The 15,480-nt window shown below is 33.0% G+C and overlaps 2 protein-coding genes across 2 annotated transcripts; both read right to left on the bottom strand.

Moving 5' to 3' along the window:
• Positions 1 to 13,032: 13,032 nt before the first annotated feature.
• On the bottom strand, positions 13,033 to 13,591 carry LOC119687303. The gene is made up of 2 exons (XM_038101577.1): positions 13,552 to 13,591; positions 13,033 to 13,505 (listed from the first exon to the last, which is right to left on the bottom strand). The coding sequence occupies exons 1-2, from the start codon at positions 13,589 to 13,591 to the stop codon at positions 13,033 to 13,035; spliced, it is 513 nt and encodes a 170-aa protein (XP_037957505.1).
• Positions 13,592 to 14,265: 674 nt separating this feature from the next.
• Positions 14,266 to 15,480, bottom strand: LOC119687300. The gene has a single exon (XM_038101562.1). The coding sequence runs from the start codon at positions 15,478 to 15,480 to the stop codon at positions 14,266 to 14,268; it is 1,215 nt and encodes a 404-aa protein (XP_037957490.1).

Here is a 15,480-nt window from a genome sequence, read left to right as displayed (position 1 = left end):
TTCTGTCAGCTTATCGACAGTTTCACCCTTTTGGTTTATGCCAAATAAAGCTTGGCTTGGAGTTAGTCCTATTGATCTATTAACTGAATTATTTATTGCGAATTCAATTTTTAGAAGTTGTTTTACCCAATCAGCATGTTCTAAAGGATCGCTTAATTTTGCTAACATTCCTACAAGGCTTCTGTTAATTCTTTCAACTTGTCCATTCGCTTGTGGCGAATGCACAGCTACTTTTACATGGGTAATATTTTTGTTATTTAAATAATTTTCAAATTCTTTAGAGGTAAAACAAGTTCCTCTATCTGTTATGCATCTATTTGGTCTACTATAGTATTCAAAATATTTATTTAATGCGGCTGTAACCTCTTTTGTACTGGTTGTTAGTACTGGATATAATTTAACATACTTGGTAAAGGCATCAACAATTACCAAAATATGCTTGCGTTTTGACTGAAGTGATGGTAGTGGGCCTAAATGATCTAGATGTATGGTATGAAATGGTTTGGGGTGTTTAGGTATGTTATATAAGTTTCTATTCGTTTTTTCTGGAGCAGAATACATGATACATTTTATGCAATTTTTCTTAACATTGTCAATTTTTCTTTTCATATCTAGAAACCAATAATTTCTTCTTATTTTATGATAGCATTTTTCCACGCCTTGATGCCCTAATTGTTCATGTATAGATCTAATTATTTCTTTTTCCAATTCTTCAGGTACATATAGAAGTAAATTTTTTTTTTCTTTCCTAAAAACCACACCATTCTCCATTACGAACTTTTCTAGTTCTTCGTTTTCTAATTGGTTCTTCAAACCCATAATATCTTCATCTCTGTTTTGCATTACTTGCAACTGAAAGTCTAAGTCTTCGCTGTCAATAACAGCAACTAAATTTTCATTTACCATTTCGCTTCTGCTAAGAGCATCTACGTGTGGCATTTTCTTGCCAGCACGGTGAGCTATTGAATAATTATAGTTTTCTAACTCTAAGGCCCATCTAGCAATTCTACTATTTACTAATTTCTTATTTAATGTTAGTGTTAATGAATTGCAGTCGGTTATAATCTTAAATTCTATTCCTTCTAGATATACACGGAACCTACGGAGTGCGTAAATCACTGCTAAAGTTTCTAATTCAAAGCTATGGTACCTGCTTTCTGCGTCAGAAGTTCGTTTTGAGAAGTATGCAACTGGATGAAACTGTTTATCATCTTGTTGTTGGAATAAAATGGCACCAAAGCCATGAGAGCTGGCATCGCAATGTAACTGTGTCTCTCTATTGCTGTTGTAAATTGATAGTACCGGACTTGTTATTAATTCTTTCTTTAAGTTAATAAACGATTGCCTACATTCCTCATTAAAATCAAATTTGGAATTTTTCTTAAGCAGGTCATATAGTGGTCGAGCTATTATTGAAAAGGATTGCACAAATTTTCTGAAATATGAACATAAACCGACAAATGACTGAAGTTGTCGTTGATTTTTTGGGTCAGGAAAATTTCTTATAGCTTCGACATGGCTCTCTGAGGGTTTCATTCCTTGTGATGAAACAATATACCCGAGGTATTCTATTTTGCTGTGCACAAATTTACATTTACTTAGTTTTATCTGAAGTCCGAATTCTGCTAATCTGTTTATAACTTTGCTTACAATTATGAAATGTTCCTCTATTGTTTTGCTTCCAATTACAATATCGTCTAAATAAACTATAATTTCTGAATTCTCAATAAAATCTCTTAGGATTTTTGTAATAAATCTTTGGAAAACAGTTGGGCCATTTTTTAGACCGAAAGGCATTTTTAAAAATTCATATTGGCCATTAGGTACCACAAACGAGGTATATTTTATGGATTCTTTTGCCATTTTTACATGGAAAAATCCCGATTTTAAATCCATTAATGTTAATATGTTCTTACCCCCTAAGTATTCTAAACAATCTTCAATTAGTGGCAGTGGGTGATTATCTCTAATAATATGTTTGTTCAGGTTTCTGTAATCTATACACATTCTAGTTTCTCCCGATTTTTTCTTAACAAGAACTATTGGTGATGCATACGGGGAGTCGCTATATCTAATGATTTTCTTATCGAGCCAGTCTTTAATTATATCATTTACTTCATTCTTTTCGGCAAAAGGCAACCGTCGTGGTGAACAGAAAATTGGTGTGTCTGTTTTTATTTCTATTTTTGCCTCATAATCAGTGTCCAAAAAATTTGCTAACGGTTTTTGTATGTAATTATTTTTTTATCATTGTTTCCCATTTTGTTATCCAATCGCGGGATAAGTTTGGGTTAATATCTAAGGAATCACCATCACTTTTTGTGATATTACACATTTCTCTAAATGCTCTACCTACAATGTCATCTGCCTTTGTCTTTTCCAATATATTTAAATTATGCCTGTTTTTTAATTGACTTTCTGAAAAGTCATTTTTATTTGTGTGTTCAATACACAGAGAAATATTGAATTTATGTAAAAAATCTCTGCCAAATATAATTGAATATGATAAGTAATTGTCTGGTACAATTAAAAAATTTAAGGTAATTATCTTATTTTTATATTGGATTTTTGCATTTGCAGTTCCGCAATACATTATATTTTTACGTGCCAGAGTTACATACTGCGACATTTTATTATCATGTAATTGGATCTTAGGATTAGCAGATAATATTGCCGACCGCTTTACAAAATTAATAGGGCTACCCGTATCCAGCATACATAGAAAACAGTCAAATTTAAGTTCAGGTTCGCTATCGGTATTAAAAGCAACACTTACCTTTTCTTCAAATTCTACTTTTTCATAATCGTCATCATTATTAGCAGCAAAGTTTACAAATTTTTTCGGACAGTCACTGTGCACGTGATCGAATTTGCCGCAGGTGAAACAGGACCCTCTTCCACGTTTTTCCTTTTTACAGTCAACAGCATAGTGGCCATATCCCGAACAATTGAAACAGCGTACAGGCTTGTTTGGCACGTTTGAATGATTTTCATTAGTAGCATTATTGTTAACCACAGGAAAATCTCGTTTAGCCTATGATTTCTGAAACGGTCGACTTATCATGTTTTTTGCATTAGTAACTTCCGTAATTTTTTCATATTTTAGTAGCAGTTTTTTAAGCTCTACTATTGATGTAGCTCCATAAAGCATAACTACATTTGTTGATCTGTCTTTAAGGCCATTTATGATGTATTCAATTAGTTCTTCCTCCGACACAGGTGCTTTGCTCGCAATGTTCTGCATCGTTATCACATAACGCAGTAGCGATTCATTTCCTTTATCCCAGGCGCGTGTTTCCAACTGCAATTCAGCAGTGCCAGTAAGCATTCGACGAGCGAAAGCCAATTTAACTTTCTCCGTCCAACCGTACACTGCGGATACATTTTCAAAATCAACAATCCAAGTTATGACGTCCATGTCATCATCGCCACTGAATTTCTTTGACACTTGCTCCATTTCTTTATATTGGGTAGAGTTAATTGAAATGTGATTTTGCATCTCCATGATTCTTATTTGATTTTCCAGGAGTTTAACACGTAACTTAAGTTCATCTGTGTCAACTGAAGTGTCTACATTGCCGGTGTTTACAGCATGTTTAATTTTAGCTGTGGTTTCACTGCACTGATTTTCATTGGCATCACTTTTATCGAGTTTTGTATATGTCACAATAGCGGCATTATTATTGTATGTATTGGTGGCGTCACTTTTGTCATCTGAAGTCGCATTTGCTATTACTATTTCTGAAGTTGCATTTGCTAATATTGTTGAATCGGACCGCTCGTCCACTTCATCAATAACACCAGCAACTAATTTTTTAAGTTGACTTAATGTTGCCGTGTCTGGAAATGAAATATTCATATTTCGCAATGTCTCGATTATTGCAGCTCTTGAGCCATCAGCCATTATTTTATTATTATTTTTTTTTTTTTTTTAAAACTGATTAATATATATATTGTAAATTTGCGCAATTTAACGCGAACTTAATTCTTATTTGTACGCACGCTATTGTCGCTAGAATAATTTATTTATCTCCACGTGAATTTTACCCCACACCTGATATTGTAGTAATAAAACACAACCGCTTCATTTAGTTTCTTATTACACACTGCTTGATTCTTTATTTGTTATTCTTTATATTCGTTAGTCATCAATAGGGTTGCCAGCCATTTATATTTATTCTTTAATTCTACTACAAAATATATAAAAATATAAAAGATGTAAAAATTTAAAAAATATAAAAATATAAAAATATAAAAAAATAAAAAAATATATATATTAAAGACTATAAAAATATAAAAATAATAATACATATAAAAATATAAATTAATTACATATATTTTTCTTGTTTATTATCAAAGTGTTTATTCTTGTTAATTTTTATTATATTATATTAAATATTTAAACAAATTACATATTCTTCTAACTCTTGTTAATTTTTATTATATTATATTAAATATTTAAATTAATTACATATTTTTCTACTTTTCGAGTTTCGCTTACTAGCGTGGTCAGGTCGCAACTGACTCGACGAAAAAACTCGTCTTAGCGCAGCACACCTAAACGGGACATTCTTATTTTATTATTCAAGACCCGTTTTGCAGCAATCATGTAAGCATCGCATGGCTGCGCCGTTAATTATGTTACATAATTAGTGAGGGGCAAATTTGGTAACATCGGGTGTTAACTCCTCTCCTCCCAATTTCAAACGTCCCCGTTTGAGACGCTACACTTAAATTCATTTTTGTTCTTTCTTGGTCTCATATTACTAGTTACAATATATTAGTTAATTACTTAATATTAGTTAATCTTACTCAACAATATTATATTACCAAGAACCAAGATGAAAAATAATTTCCCTCAATGGTCTCCTTATATTCTCAATACTCGTCTAACATCCTAACTACCTTGAACTTTGTAAATTTATCAATTGCTGTAAGCACTCTCTTTCCATCAGTCGAAAAAATATCAATATGGAGAGTGTGACCTGAATATGTCGGCATTGGTGGTGGTTGTTAGTTAGGATTTGTTGTTAGGATTTTTGTTTTTTTTTGTTTTTTTGTTTTTTTTTGTTTTTTTGTTTTTGTTTTTTATTAACGATTCTTCAAATAAAGACAAGAATGGTTTTAATAGACAAGAAAGACAAGAATGGTTTTAACCTAGTACAAATAACAAAAAAAAGGTACTAATAAGCAATTTGATTTGAATATTTAATGTAAAAAAATGAAGCTATTTTGCTACTCGCTGTCCATTAAGTCTGCCACTGTTTTCCTTTTTAGCCGTCTAGGTATTGCAACCACCTGGAGAGGTCTGGATGCTGTAACGTTGACATGTGTTTTCAATCGCTGTTTGTGAGCAATGGCACACCTTTTTGCCACGACGTCGACTGTTGGTATGTCAAGGTCACGGTGGAGATCACTGTTTCTAAAGTATCGTAGTACTTTATTTTGAAAGCGCTGGATAGTTGCAATGTATTTCTTGCTGGCACAACCCCAGAATTGTATACCATAATTCCAAGCCGGCTTCAGTATTTGTTTATAGACCATTAGTTTGTTGTGGATTGGCAGTTTAGAGCGCCTGCCAATGAGGTGGTAAAATTTGTTTAGTTTTAGGTTAAGCTCTTCTCGTTTTTTCTTAACATGCGCTTTCCAGCGCAGCTTGGCGTCGAGTGTAATGCCCAGATATTTGGCTTCGTTGGCGTGTGGAATTTTTGTGGCATCGATATGAATTGGAATATGGTTATAATTTCTCAATGAGAAGACTATATGTACTGATTTTTCCTTATTTAGCTTGATTTGCCATTTTTTTGCCCATGAAGCAATTTGATTGACTGTGTATTGTAGATTAACCGTCGCGTCTTCTATATTGTTTTCGATTGCTAAAACCGCAGTATCATCTGTAAATGTTGCTGTAACTAATTGGTTTGCAGAGGGTTAGTCGTGTGTATACACACGACTTACCCAAGAATGCTCCCTTGCGGGACGCCTGCGCTAATCTTCTTTAGTGCTGAATGTGCATCTTCATATTTAACACTGAAGTACCTGTCGGTTAGATACGATGATAGCAGCTGACAGAATTGTAGAGGCAATAATGATTTAAGTTCATGAAGTAATCCTTCATGCCAAACCTTATCGAAGGCTTGTGATACATCTAAGAACACGGCACAACACACTTTCTTCTCTTGCATCACCGATTCAATGGCATTTACGACTACATGTATTTGGTCGATGGTTGAGTGGTGTTTTCTGAAGCCGAATTGATGATCCGGAATTAAGCGTCTTCTCTCGATTATTGGTAATAAACGCGATAGTAGTAGTTTTTCAAAAAGCTTCGATAAGGTTGGCAATAGAGATATTGGCCTATATGAGGATACATCAATGGGAACTTCCCCGGTTTGGGTATCATAATTACCTCAGCGAATTTCCAAAAAATGGGTACATGTTTCAAACGGAGGCACGAATTAAATAAATCGCATAAGTACATGATGCAGTTATTGGGTAAGTTCCGAAGAACTTCAGCCGTTATTAAGTCAAAAACCAGGAGATTTTTTGAGTTTCATTTTTAAAATTTGTTTACTCACTTCTTCCGTAGTGACTGGAACAATTGCAGTGTCGCCTTCGGGCCAATTTGTACTTGACCCAATAACATCTTGACCGTCATTTGGACTGAAGATTTTCTATAGGTGTTCAGCAAACAGTATTTGTTATAGCCCACTGAGTTTCGTTTATTTTCACTGTAGCAGACTGCTGCATTAGTCTGTTAAATGATTTAGCAGCTTTCCACAGAGAGTATTTATTATTTTTGTCTGCCGTGAGGCCCATCAGAAAACTATTAAAGGTATTATTTTTGTATGATTTGATGGCTGTGCGTAACTTTTTAGTTGCTCTGTTTAGTTGCGATTTAATTAACGGACATCTAGGTGCTTGCCAACGTTTTCGCAATTTTCGCTTCTCCGTAATCTTTTTTGTGATGAAGGGTGGGTATTTTTTACCATGTAGATTTTGGAGTTTTGGTGTTGGTGTACTGTTCCACGCTGCCATCTGCAAGTGCTGAGTGAAATAAAGTACTGCGTCATCTAGTTGCTTGCTGTTAACAATATGATCAAACTTGTGCAAATATTCAAGCTGAAGCTGAAAATATTTCCAGTCGGTAAATGTATTGCCTGAGAATTCCCGTAGACAACGAACAATGTCAGGTATTTTGTCCAACTCTCCTAAGTTATTTCTATTTGTTATCTGTTCATCGGCTAATTCTATATGTTAGTCAGTTTTTTCCCTTATAACATTATTAAAGGTACTATCTTTAATAATATCTTGTTATTCGGGTGTTGCCCTGGCGACATTTGGAGGTGGCATATGGACGTTAGGTAATGATAAGGGGTGTTGTTGGGCTTGTGACCCTGGTAATGAGTGTTGGTGGATCTGTGCTTGGTGTGCAACCTGGTTGGTATCAGGTAAGCCTGCCTCATTCATCATGTTCCAAAATCTACTGTTTTTATTCAATAACGTTTTTAACGTTATTCTGTGGTAAATAACTTTTTGTATTATTAATTTAAATATTCAACTTTGTAAGAAATATTATAGTATCATATACATATATTTATATTTTATTGATATAATAACCAAAAAAAACAAAAAAATTTTCCTTTAAATATAATATAGTGTGTTATATTTGATAACTTGTAATTTTTTATTTTAATTTTTTCAAGAAATAAAGCAAATTTTCTTTTAAATGTTTGCTAACTTTCTTTTAATTTCGTTTACATTAATATTAATAATTTTAATTTTTTGTTTTTATTTTGTGGATATAATACTCAAATATTTTTTCTTTTAAATATAGTATAGATTTTTTTTATCTAATAACTTGTAATTTATTAAAATTTTTGGGAAAAAAACTAATTTTTATTTTAAATGTTTGCTAACTTCTTTTAATTTCACTTACATTAGTATTATCAGCATTTTTCATTGGCTGCAGTGCTCCGGATTTTGTCCTTTTTACTGTAGTTACTGAGGATCCTACACTCGTTGCCTTTTAGTTGTTCATCCAATTGTCCACTTCTTTAGGGGAGTCTACTGCTCCTCTGCATAGCATTGGATTTTGGTTTTATCGTTTTGTTGATTTTATTATAAAAAATCCCATTGTTCACGGTTTTAGGGGAATATACTGCTCTTTTGCACAGTATTGGGTTTTCGTTTTATTGTTTTATTATTTTGATTTTTATTATAAAAAATTTTTAATAAAATGTTTATTAAACAAAAGGTTTATTTTAATTTTATTAGTAATAATTAATTTTCCACTCTGATTTAATTTCGTCGAATTTTATTGTTTTTTTTGTGATTTTCATTTATTTTAATTTTATTAGTAATAATTAATTTTCCACTGTGATATAATTTCGTTATTAACTTTCTTTATTTCACTAATTCGTTTTTTTAAAGTTTTTATTAAAAGGAAAAGTTCTAAATATTTTATTTTAAACTTTTAATGCTTTTCATACGTATTAAATTTTCACTATTATTTTATTTGTTTTTATTTTAAAGAAAGGTTTTAAGTATTTTTATATTAAGCTTTATTACTAATGCTCATAACTTGTATAATTTAACGATAAAACACAACAACTTTGACGTTGGGCGCCAGTTATGGTATCTTTTGTTCAGAGTACCAAAAAACGAAAACACGAATGTGAATCTTTATTTCTTGAGTTCTTTATTAAAACTGATTTATAACTTTTAACAATATTTTAATATTGCACCGGACAAGTGCATTAATTTAAAGCGTCAGCTTTTTGTGGACGCTCGTGCAAGTGTAGAATTACTCAATGGGAAAATGCTTAGTGATCATTTTGCTATGCATTCCATCGTCTGCACATGCATTAATTGTATCAACTTTATATGTGTTAACTTATATACATTATCTCCTTCCTTTAGATTGTTATCCCTTCTCGTGCCTTTATCATAATATTGCTTTGTATATCTTTTCTGCTGTGGTATACGTTCTGACACATCTCTTATCACTTCTTGTTCTGTATCGTTGTTTGGTATCTTAGCCATCTGCAAAACATTCATTTTGCTGGACTTGATCCAATCTGGTTAGGCACGTTTCTCCAAAGTAAAATTGCTTTATAGAAATCAATGTTCAATTCTATAGCTTTTTTTATCAACTGTTTTGCTATTTTTACTACTGCTTCGCTCTTACCATTTGCTTGTTGATGGTATGGGCTCGAAGTACGATGTTCAGATTCCCACTCTTCTGTGAATTTTCTGAATTCTGTATTAACAAAATTTGCACCATTCTCTGTAATAACTACTACTGGTATGTCGTATCTGTTGAAGTTTTTTCTATATAGATATATTCTAGTTTTTGTTGATAAATCTTTTAATTTATCACTCTCGAAAAAATCCGAATAATGGTCTACAGTTATCAAAAAATATTTTCTCTGATTGTTAATGTTCATCTCGAATACATCCATCGATGTTATTTCAAATGGTGATGTAGGAGTATCTGTTATTATCATTGGCGCTCGTTTTTGCATTTTGACATTCTATTTACAAACCTCACAATTTTGTATCATTTGCTTTATCTCCCTTTCCAAAAAACTGTTTCACGAGCTAATTTCAGTGTAGCTTCTATTCCCAGATGTGGTAAATGTGATTTTTGTAAGATGTCACTTCTTATGTCTTTTGGTATACAGACTCGGTTTCCTTTGAATACTATTTCATCATTGACTATTAATTCATCTCTAAAATCCCAGTATTGTTTGATTTCTTCCGGTACATAATGTTTTTGTTCTGACCAACCATTTTTGATTATGTTGATCAGACTCTGCATGACTCCGTCTTCAGCCATTGTTTGTTTATGCGTTTATCTTCTTTTTCGTCCATTTCATCTAGCATAAATAATTAGATGCTCTTCTTGTAATTGTGATGGGATTTGATATAGTCTTTAATGAAAACGCATTAATTTGTTTTTATTATATGAAAACTTTATTTTATTTATTTACTCATTTACTTTTATATTATTATGATCTTTGCCAGATCACGTTCTACAATAGACTGTACTCTCAACTTATTCTAAATCTTACAATAGTTTCATTATTTATTTTTAAATGATATATTTATCTTATTCTAACAATAGTTAACTAAATCTAACAATATTCTCTTAATTCTAATTGGTTATTCTTATATACTTTACAATTATAATTTTCATATACTTCCTATTTATAAATGACACATTACTTAAGACAAGAAATGCATAGTAAGTACTTACTGTGCATTTGTTTGTCATGTGTCTCATGACACATGTGTCTCATGACACATGTGTCTCATGTCACATGTGTTCTGATTTGTGTGGTCTCAATATATTTGACACCACATGAGCTCGTAACCAAATTTCAAACGTCAAATTATTTATGTCAGAAGTATCGTTTTCTGACTCATGCCATAAATTACGAAAATGCAATGGTTAGCTCATTCAAATCAGAACATAAGTGTTTAGAAGAATATGAATGCAATAGTCATCAAAGGCGGCCTTAACATTGAGTAAGGTAAACTATAGATATACTATATCTATATCTATATAGATATAGATATAATGCACAACCTATTGCATACCATGACGCATCTGTTTATATATACAATTGGTTTGTTTATATTGTGATACTATAAAACTGGTGCTGTTGTTACTAATTGTTTTAAATTGTTAAAAGCTTTTCCCCACATAAATTTTTGTTTCATGTGTGTTATGTTACGTAGCGGTTCTGTTATTGTTGCTAGATTTGGTATAAATTTACTCACATATATAACAAGGTCTAAAAATCTAATAGTCTCAGCCTTATCTTCCGGTCTTGGTATGTTCAAAATTGCTTTCGTTTTATTAGGGTTTGGTTTTATACCCTCACTGGTTAGTATATGTCCATAAAATTTAATATTTTGTTGACATACCTTAAGTTTGTCTTTGTTGAATTTTAAATTTTGTTGTTTTAAACGGTTCAAGAGTTGTTCTAAGTTTCATTTGGAAAATTTCCATTGCTGGTTGTAACCCAAATGGCAAACGGTTAAATCTATACTTTCCAAATGGAGTCCAAAACATTGTAAGTTTGCTGTTATTTTTCTCTAATTCAAGTTTCCAAAATCCATGTTTAGCATTTAGTACTGTGAAGACTTTTGCATCTGCAAGTTCAGCTAAAACTTCTTCTATTGTTGATAGTTAATATATTACATCCTTTAATGCTTGATTTAGATGCTTTGGATCAATACATATTCGCAGTTTGTTATTTTTCTTGACAATTACTAAAATGCTTGTCCAATTTGTGTGTTCGTACACTTTTACTATTATGTTTTGTTTTTCCATTTCGGCTAGTGTAACTTTTAGCTGTTCTCCTAACGATACAGAAATACGTCTTGGTGCTTTATTTCTCGGTGGTATATTGCTATCTATTTTAATGTTAGCTGTACTGTGCCCGCTGTCATTATACGAGTTTCGTCAAGGGTTTTTAATGTTGTTTTAGTGTTTCTCATAACAAGGTCTGGAAATATTTCTAATGAATCTTATTTTAACAATTATGTTACATGTCGTGCCAGTTTCCAGTTGACATCTTATTTTGCAACTGTTGTTGTTGTTGTAGATGATTAAATCTATAAAAATACCTGTTGATTAACCAGCTTCTACTATATGCAGAACATACTCTTAAGGTTGCTCATTACTCTGGCTTCTCTCATTTTTCTTATCGTTGTTACTTTTTCAACATGTCTCGTTTTGCTTTGTGTCATTTTGTCGTCACTTTGGTTTTTGTTTTTAGACATACAGACTCTGGTGTAATGGCCCTTTTTATTGCATTTCTTGCATACTTCCTTTCTTGCTTTGCATTGTTCGATTTTATCGTGATAATCGTATCCGCAAAACTTACAATCTCTTACAATCTCTTACAATCTCTTTTGGGTATTACTGTCGTGATGGTTTTTGCACTTGTCAATTTTATTGACTTTGAATAGTAATAATTCAATTCCGCGAAGTTGTATTTCTGTTACTTCTTTTGATCTGCAGATATCGATAGCTTTATTTAGCGTTATGTTTTCGTCTAGTCACAGTCTTTCACGTAGATTTTGATCTTTTATTGAACATATGATTTTATCTCACATTAAATCATTTTCAAGCGGATCATATTGTGCATTTTTAATGAGACCACGCAATTTGTTAAAGTATTCATCGTATGTTTCGTGTTGTTCTTGTTTTGCCATGTTAAACTTCGCTCTGACGTAAAGTTTGTTGTTTGTTGGTGTTAAATTTCGTTCGATTGCATATAATTATTCGTCTACTGTTGCTTTTTCTTTTTCTAATACAGTCGAACCCCGATAAATCGAAATCGCAAGGGAACAGCATTTTTTATGAATTAGAGGGTGTTTTGAAATGATAATATTTTTTATCACTTTTAATTGTTTTTACAATATTTTATTTATATAAATGTACAATGACTTTATTTTACATATTTAAAGTTTTTTCCGAACGAGTGAACAAAAAATGCGTGTGTCTTCGCTAACGATCAACCGGTAAGAGAGTTGCAAATTTTGATGCAAAGCAAAAGGCAAAAAAAAAGCAAGAACAAAGATTTAATATAGAGAAGCAAAATGAAATGCAAATCACCTTTTCGAACAAAACAGTGTTGCAATGTAAAACAAATTAAAAATAAAATTAATTGAATTTAGTTACTACTACTCTAAACATTCTCCCCCGGTTGAAAGGCTCTGACTTTAAACATATTTATCATCTATCGGAAGAATTGCCACCCTCCTTACAGCACGTTTGATAATTCCTGTATTCGTACGTATTTCCACCACTCGAGTCACATTGTCAGATCCGCATATTATGCTGGTGATGCGGCCTAAATGCCATTTAAGAGGTGGGAGATTGTCTTCATGTACTAGCACTATATCCCCAACACGAACATTTGCTGCAGGTGAACGCCATTTGCTACGCTCTTGTAATAGCGTGAGGTAGTTCACACTCCACCTTTTCCAAAATATTTGTAGTGTATTACTAACTCATTGCCATCTGTCTAAGCGAGAGAAGTTAGACATAGTAAGGTTGGGCTCAGATATTGATGTTAGCGGACCACCCACCAAAAAATGAGCTGGTGTGAGGACTTCTAAATCGTCTGGATTTTCTAAAATAGAACAAAGAGGACGAGAATTAAGCACTGTCGATAAGTGGCATGCGAGTGTGCGTAGTTCTTCAAATGATAAAATTGAAAGTCCGACAGTGCTGTAAAACAAACGTTTTGCTGATTTTATGGCAGCCTCCCAGAGACCACCAAAGTGTGGAGATCTAGGTGGTATAAATTTCCATTCTATGCCATCACTTAGACAATCCTGATGAATATTTTTAAGATGTTGGCTACTTTCGAACAATTGTTTTACTTCAGCTAACTCGTTCCTTGCACCAACGAAATTCGTAGCATTGTCGGACCAAATTATTTTGGGATTTCCACGGGTACAAGTAAAACGTTTCAAAGCAGCTAAGAACGATGATGTAGTTTAATCTTTTACCACTTCCAAATGTACAGCCTTCGTCGAAAAACAAACGAATAAACAGATGTAGCATTTTACTGGAGGTCTGGTTCGCACTTCAGATTTATAATATAATAGAAGGGACCGCAGAAGTCGATTCCAGTAGTGTGATCTCCCATTATATATTCGACATATTTTTGCTTAAGACGAAAACAACGAACATATTTGTTGATAACGTGTGTTATAGTTTTTCGACCACCAATAGGCCGAAATTGCAAACGAATTGTGGCGAGCAAACTCTGTGTCCCAGCGTGCAAGTTCTTTTGATGAAAATAGATTATCATTGCGTTTGTGATAACATGAGTTTTTGGAAGTATCATTGGATGGCGAGCCTCGAAACTTAGCGATGAATTTTTTAGTCGACCACCTACACGAATCACTCCAAATGAAAAAATAAAATAATTGAGGGAGTAAAGTTTACTTGAACTAGTAACATTTTCTCCTTTTTTAAGAATTTTGTATTCAGCCGAGAAATGAGTTTGTTAAATGGTTTTAAACAAACCATTTATTTTGTACCCATTTCAATATTCTGAGGATCAAGTTGACCAGTTTTCCTTATGGTCTCTTTATGTTTGAGTGACACGAATCGATAAATATATGCGAAAACTATCTGCATTCTATTAAATGAGTTAGCGAATTTACAGGATAGTGTTAAGTCTTGCTGAGATGTAGTTTTTAGAACTCTCCTACGTCGTTCAGGTAATTCTGCTACGAAGACAGTATTTTGTGGCCAATGTATGGTAAATGCGTTGTTCTTAAAAATTCAGGTCCTTGTGTCCGAAGTTTTGAGGCTAAAAGTTCATCTGGCGCTGCTCGTCTTGATAAGATATCTGCAGGATTCATACAAGTTGGTACATGATGCCAATTCATGCCACAGGTAAGAGTTTGAATTTTGCTAATTCTGTTGGAGACAAAAACGTTAAAATTGGATGGTTGTTCACTTATCCAAGATAATACCACCATTGAGTCTGACCAGCAATGAAAATCACATGTAAAATTTATAGTTTTTGCAACCATATCAATGAGTTCCAATAAAAGTAGAGCAGCTGAAAGTTCTAACTTGGGAATTGTAAGTGTTTTTAGTGGTGCAACTTTTGATTTGGAGCATAGTAGTTGCGATTCAAATGCAGTCGAGCGCTCACACCTGACATATATACATGCACCATAAGCGTCCAGACTGGCATCACAGAAACCATGTATTTGCACTTTAGAATTAGACAATAAAACATAACGAGAGAATTTAAAACTGCTGATAATAGTAAATTGAGAGTGAAGTTCAATCCAAGCTGAGTATAATGCTTGTGGTAGACTCTCATCCCAATGCAATTTGTGTTTCCATAAGGTTTGTATGAACATTTTTGCCTTGGTGATGATAGGTCCAATTAATCCGATTGGATCATAAAAACGGGCTATAGTTGAGAGAACAGTACGCTTGTTAACTGGCTGACTACCTACCACTGGAGTAAATGAAAATAAAAAATTGTCGAGGTTTGGATCCCAAACTAAACCCAATGCTTTGGTGATATCAGAACCATCTTTAAATTTCAATAATTGTACACGTTCGGATTCAGCGGTACCACACAATACTCTTGGATCATTGGAACACCATTTTCTGATCTGGAAACCACCCTTTCTTAGTAATTCAGTAGTTTGCTTTCTTATTACTTCGTCCACGGTGTCGCTGCCTGACATTAAATCATCTACATAAAAATCTCTGAGAACGATTTTAAAACCCAAGGGGTATGATTTTTCTTCATCGCGAGCCAGTTGATGCATTGCTCGAATAGCTAAAAATGCAGCTGGTCTTGTTCCATATGTAACAGTGTCCAATTTGAAAACCTTTATGTCATCATCGAGATTACTTCTCCACAAAATGCACTGAAGATATTCATCGGGATATGTAACACACACGCATCGATACAT

This window comes from Teleopsis dalmanni, chromosome 1, assembly GCF_002237135.1.
Source record: "Teleopsis dalmanni isolate 2A chromosome 1, ASM223713v2, whole genome shotgun sequence".
NCBI lineage: Eukaryota > Metazoa > Arthropoda > Insecta > Diptera > Diopsidae > Teleopsis > Teleopsis dalmanni.
The sequence above is the reverse complement of the archived record's forward strand: the minus strand, read 5'-3'. Positions and strand labels throughout refer to the sequence as shown.

Excerpts from the sequence above, each read along its gene's own strand:
- LOC119687300 (XM_038101562.1), bottom strand. The coding sequence starts at position 15,480 with ATGTATCGATGCGTGTGTGTTACATATCCCGATGAATATCTTCAGTGC.
- LOC119687303 (XM_038101577.1), bottom strand. The coding sequence starts at position 13,591 with ATGCTACATCTGTTTATTCGTTTGTTTTTCGACGAAGGCT. Across the intron at positions 13,506-13,551 it reads TTTGTTTTTCGACGAAGGCT|CTGCTTTGAAACGTTTTACT; the intron begins GTACATTTGGAA and ends CATCGTTCTTAG.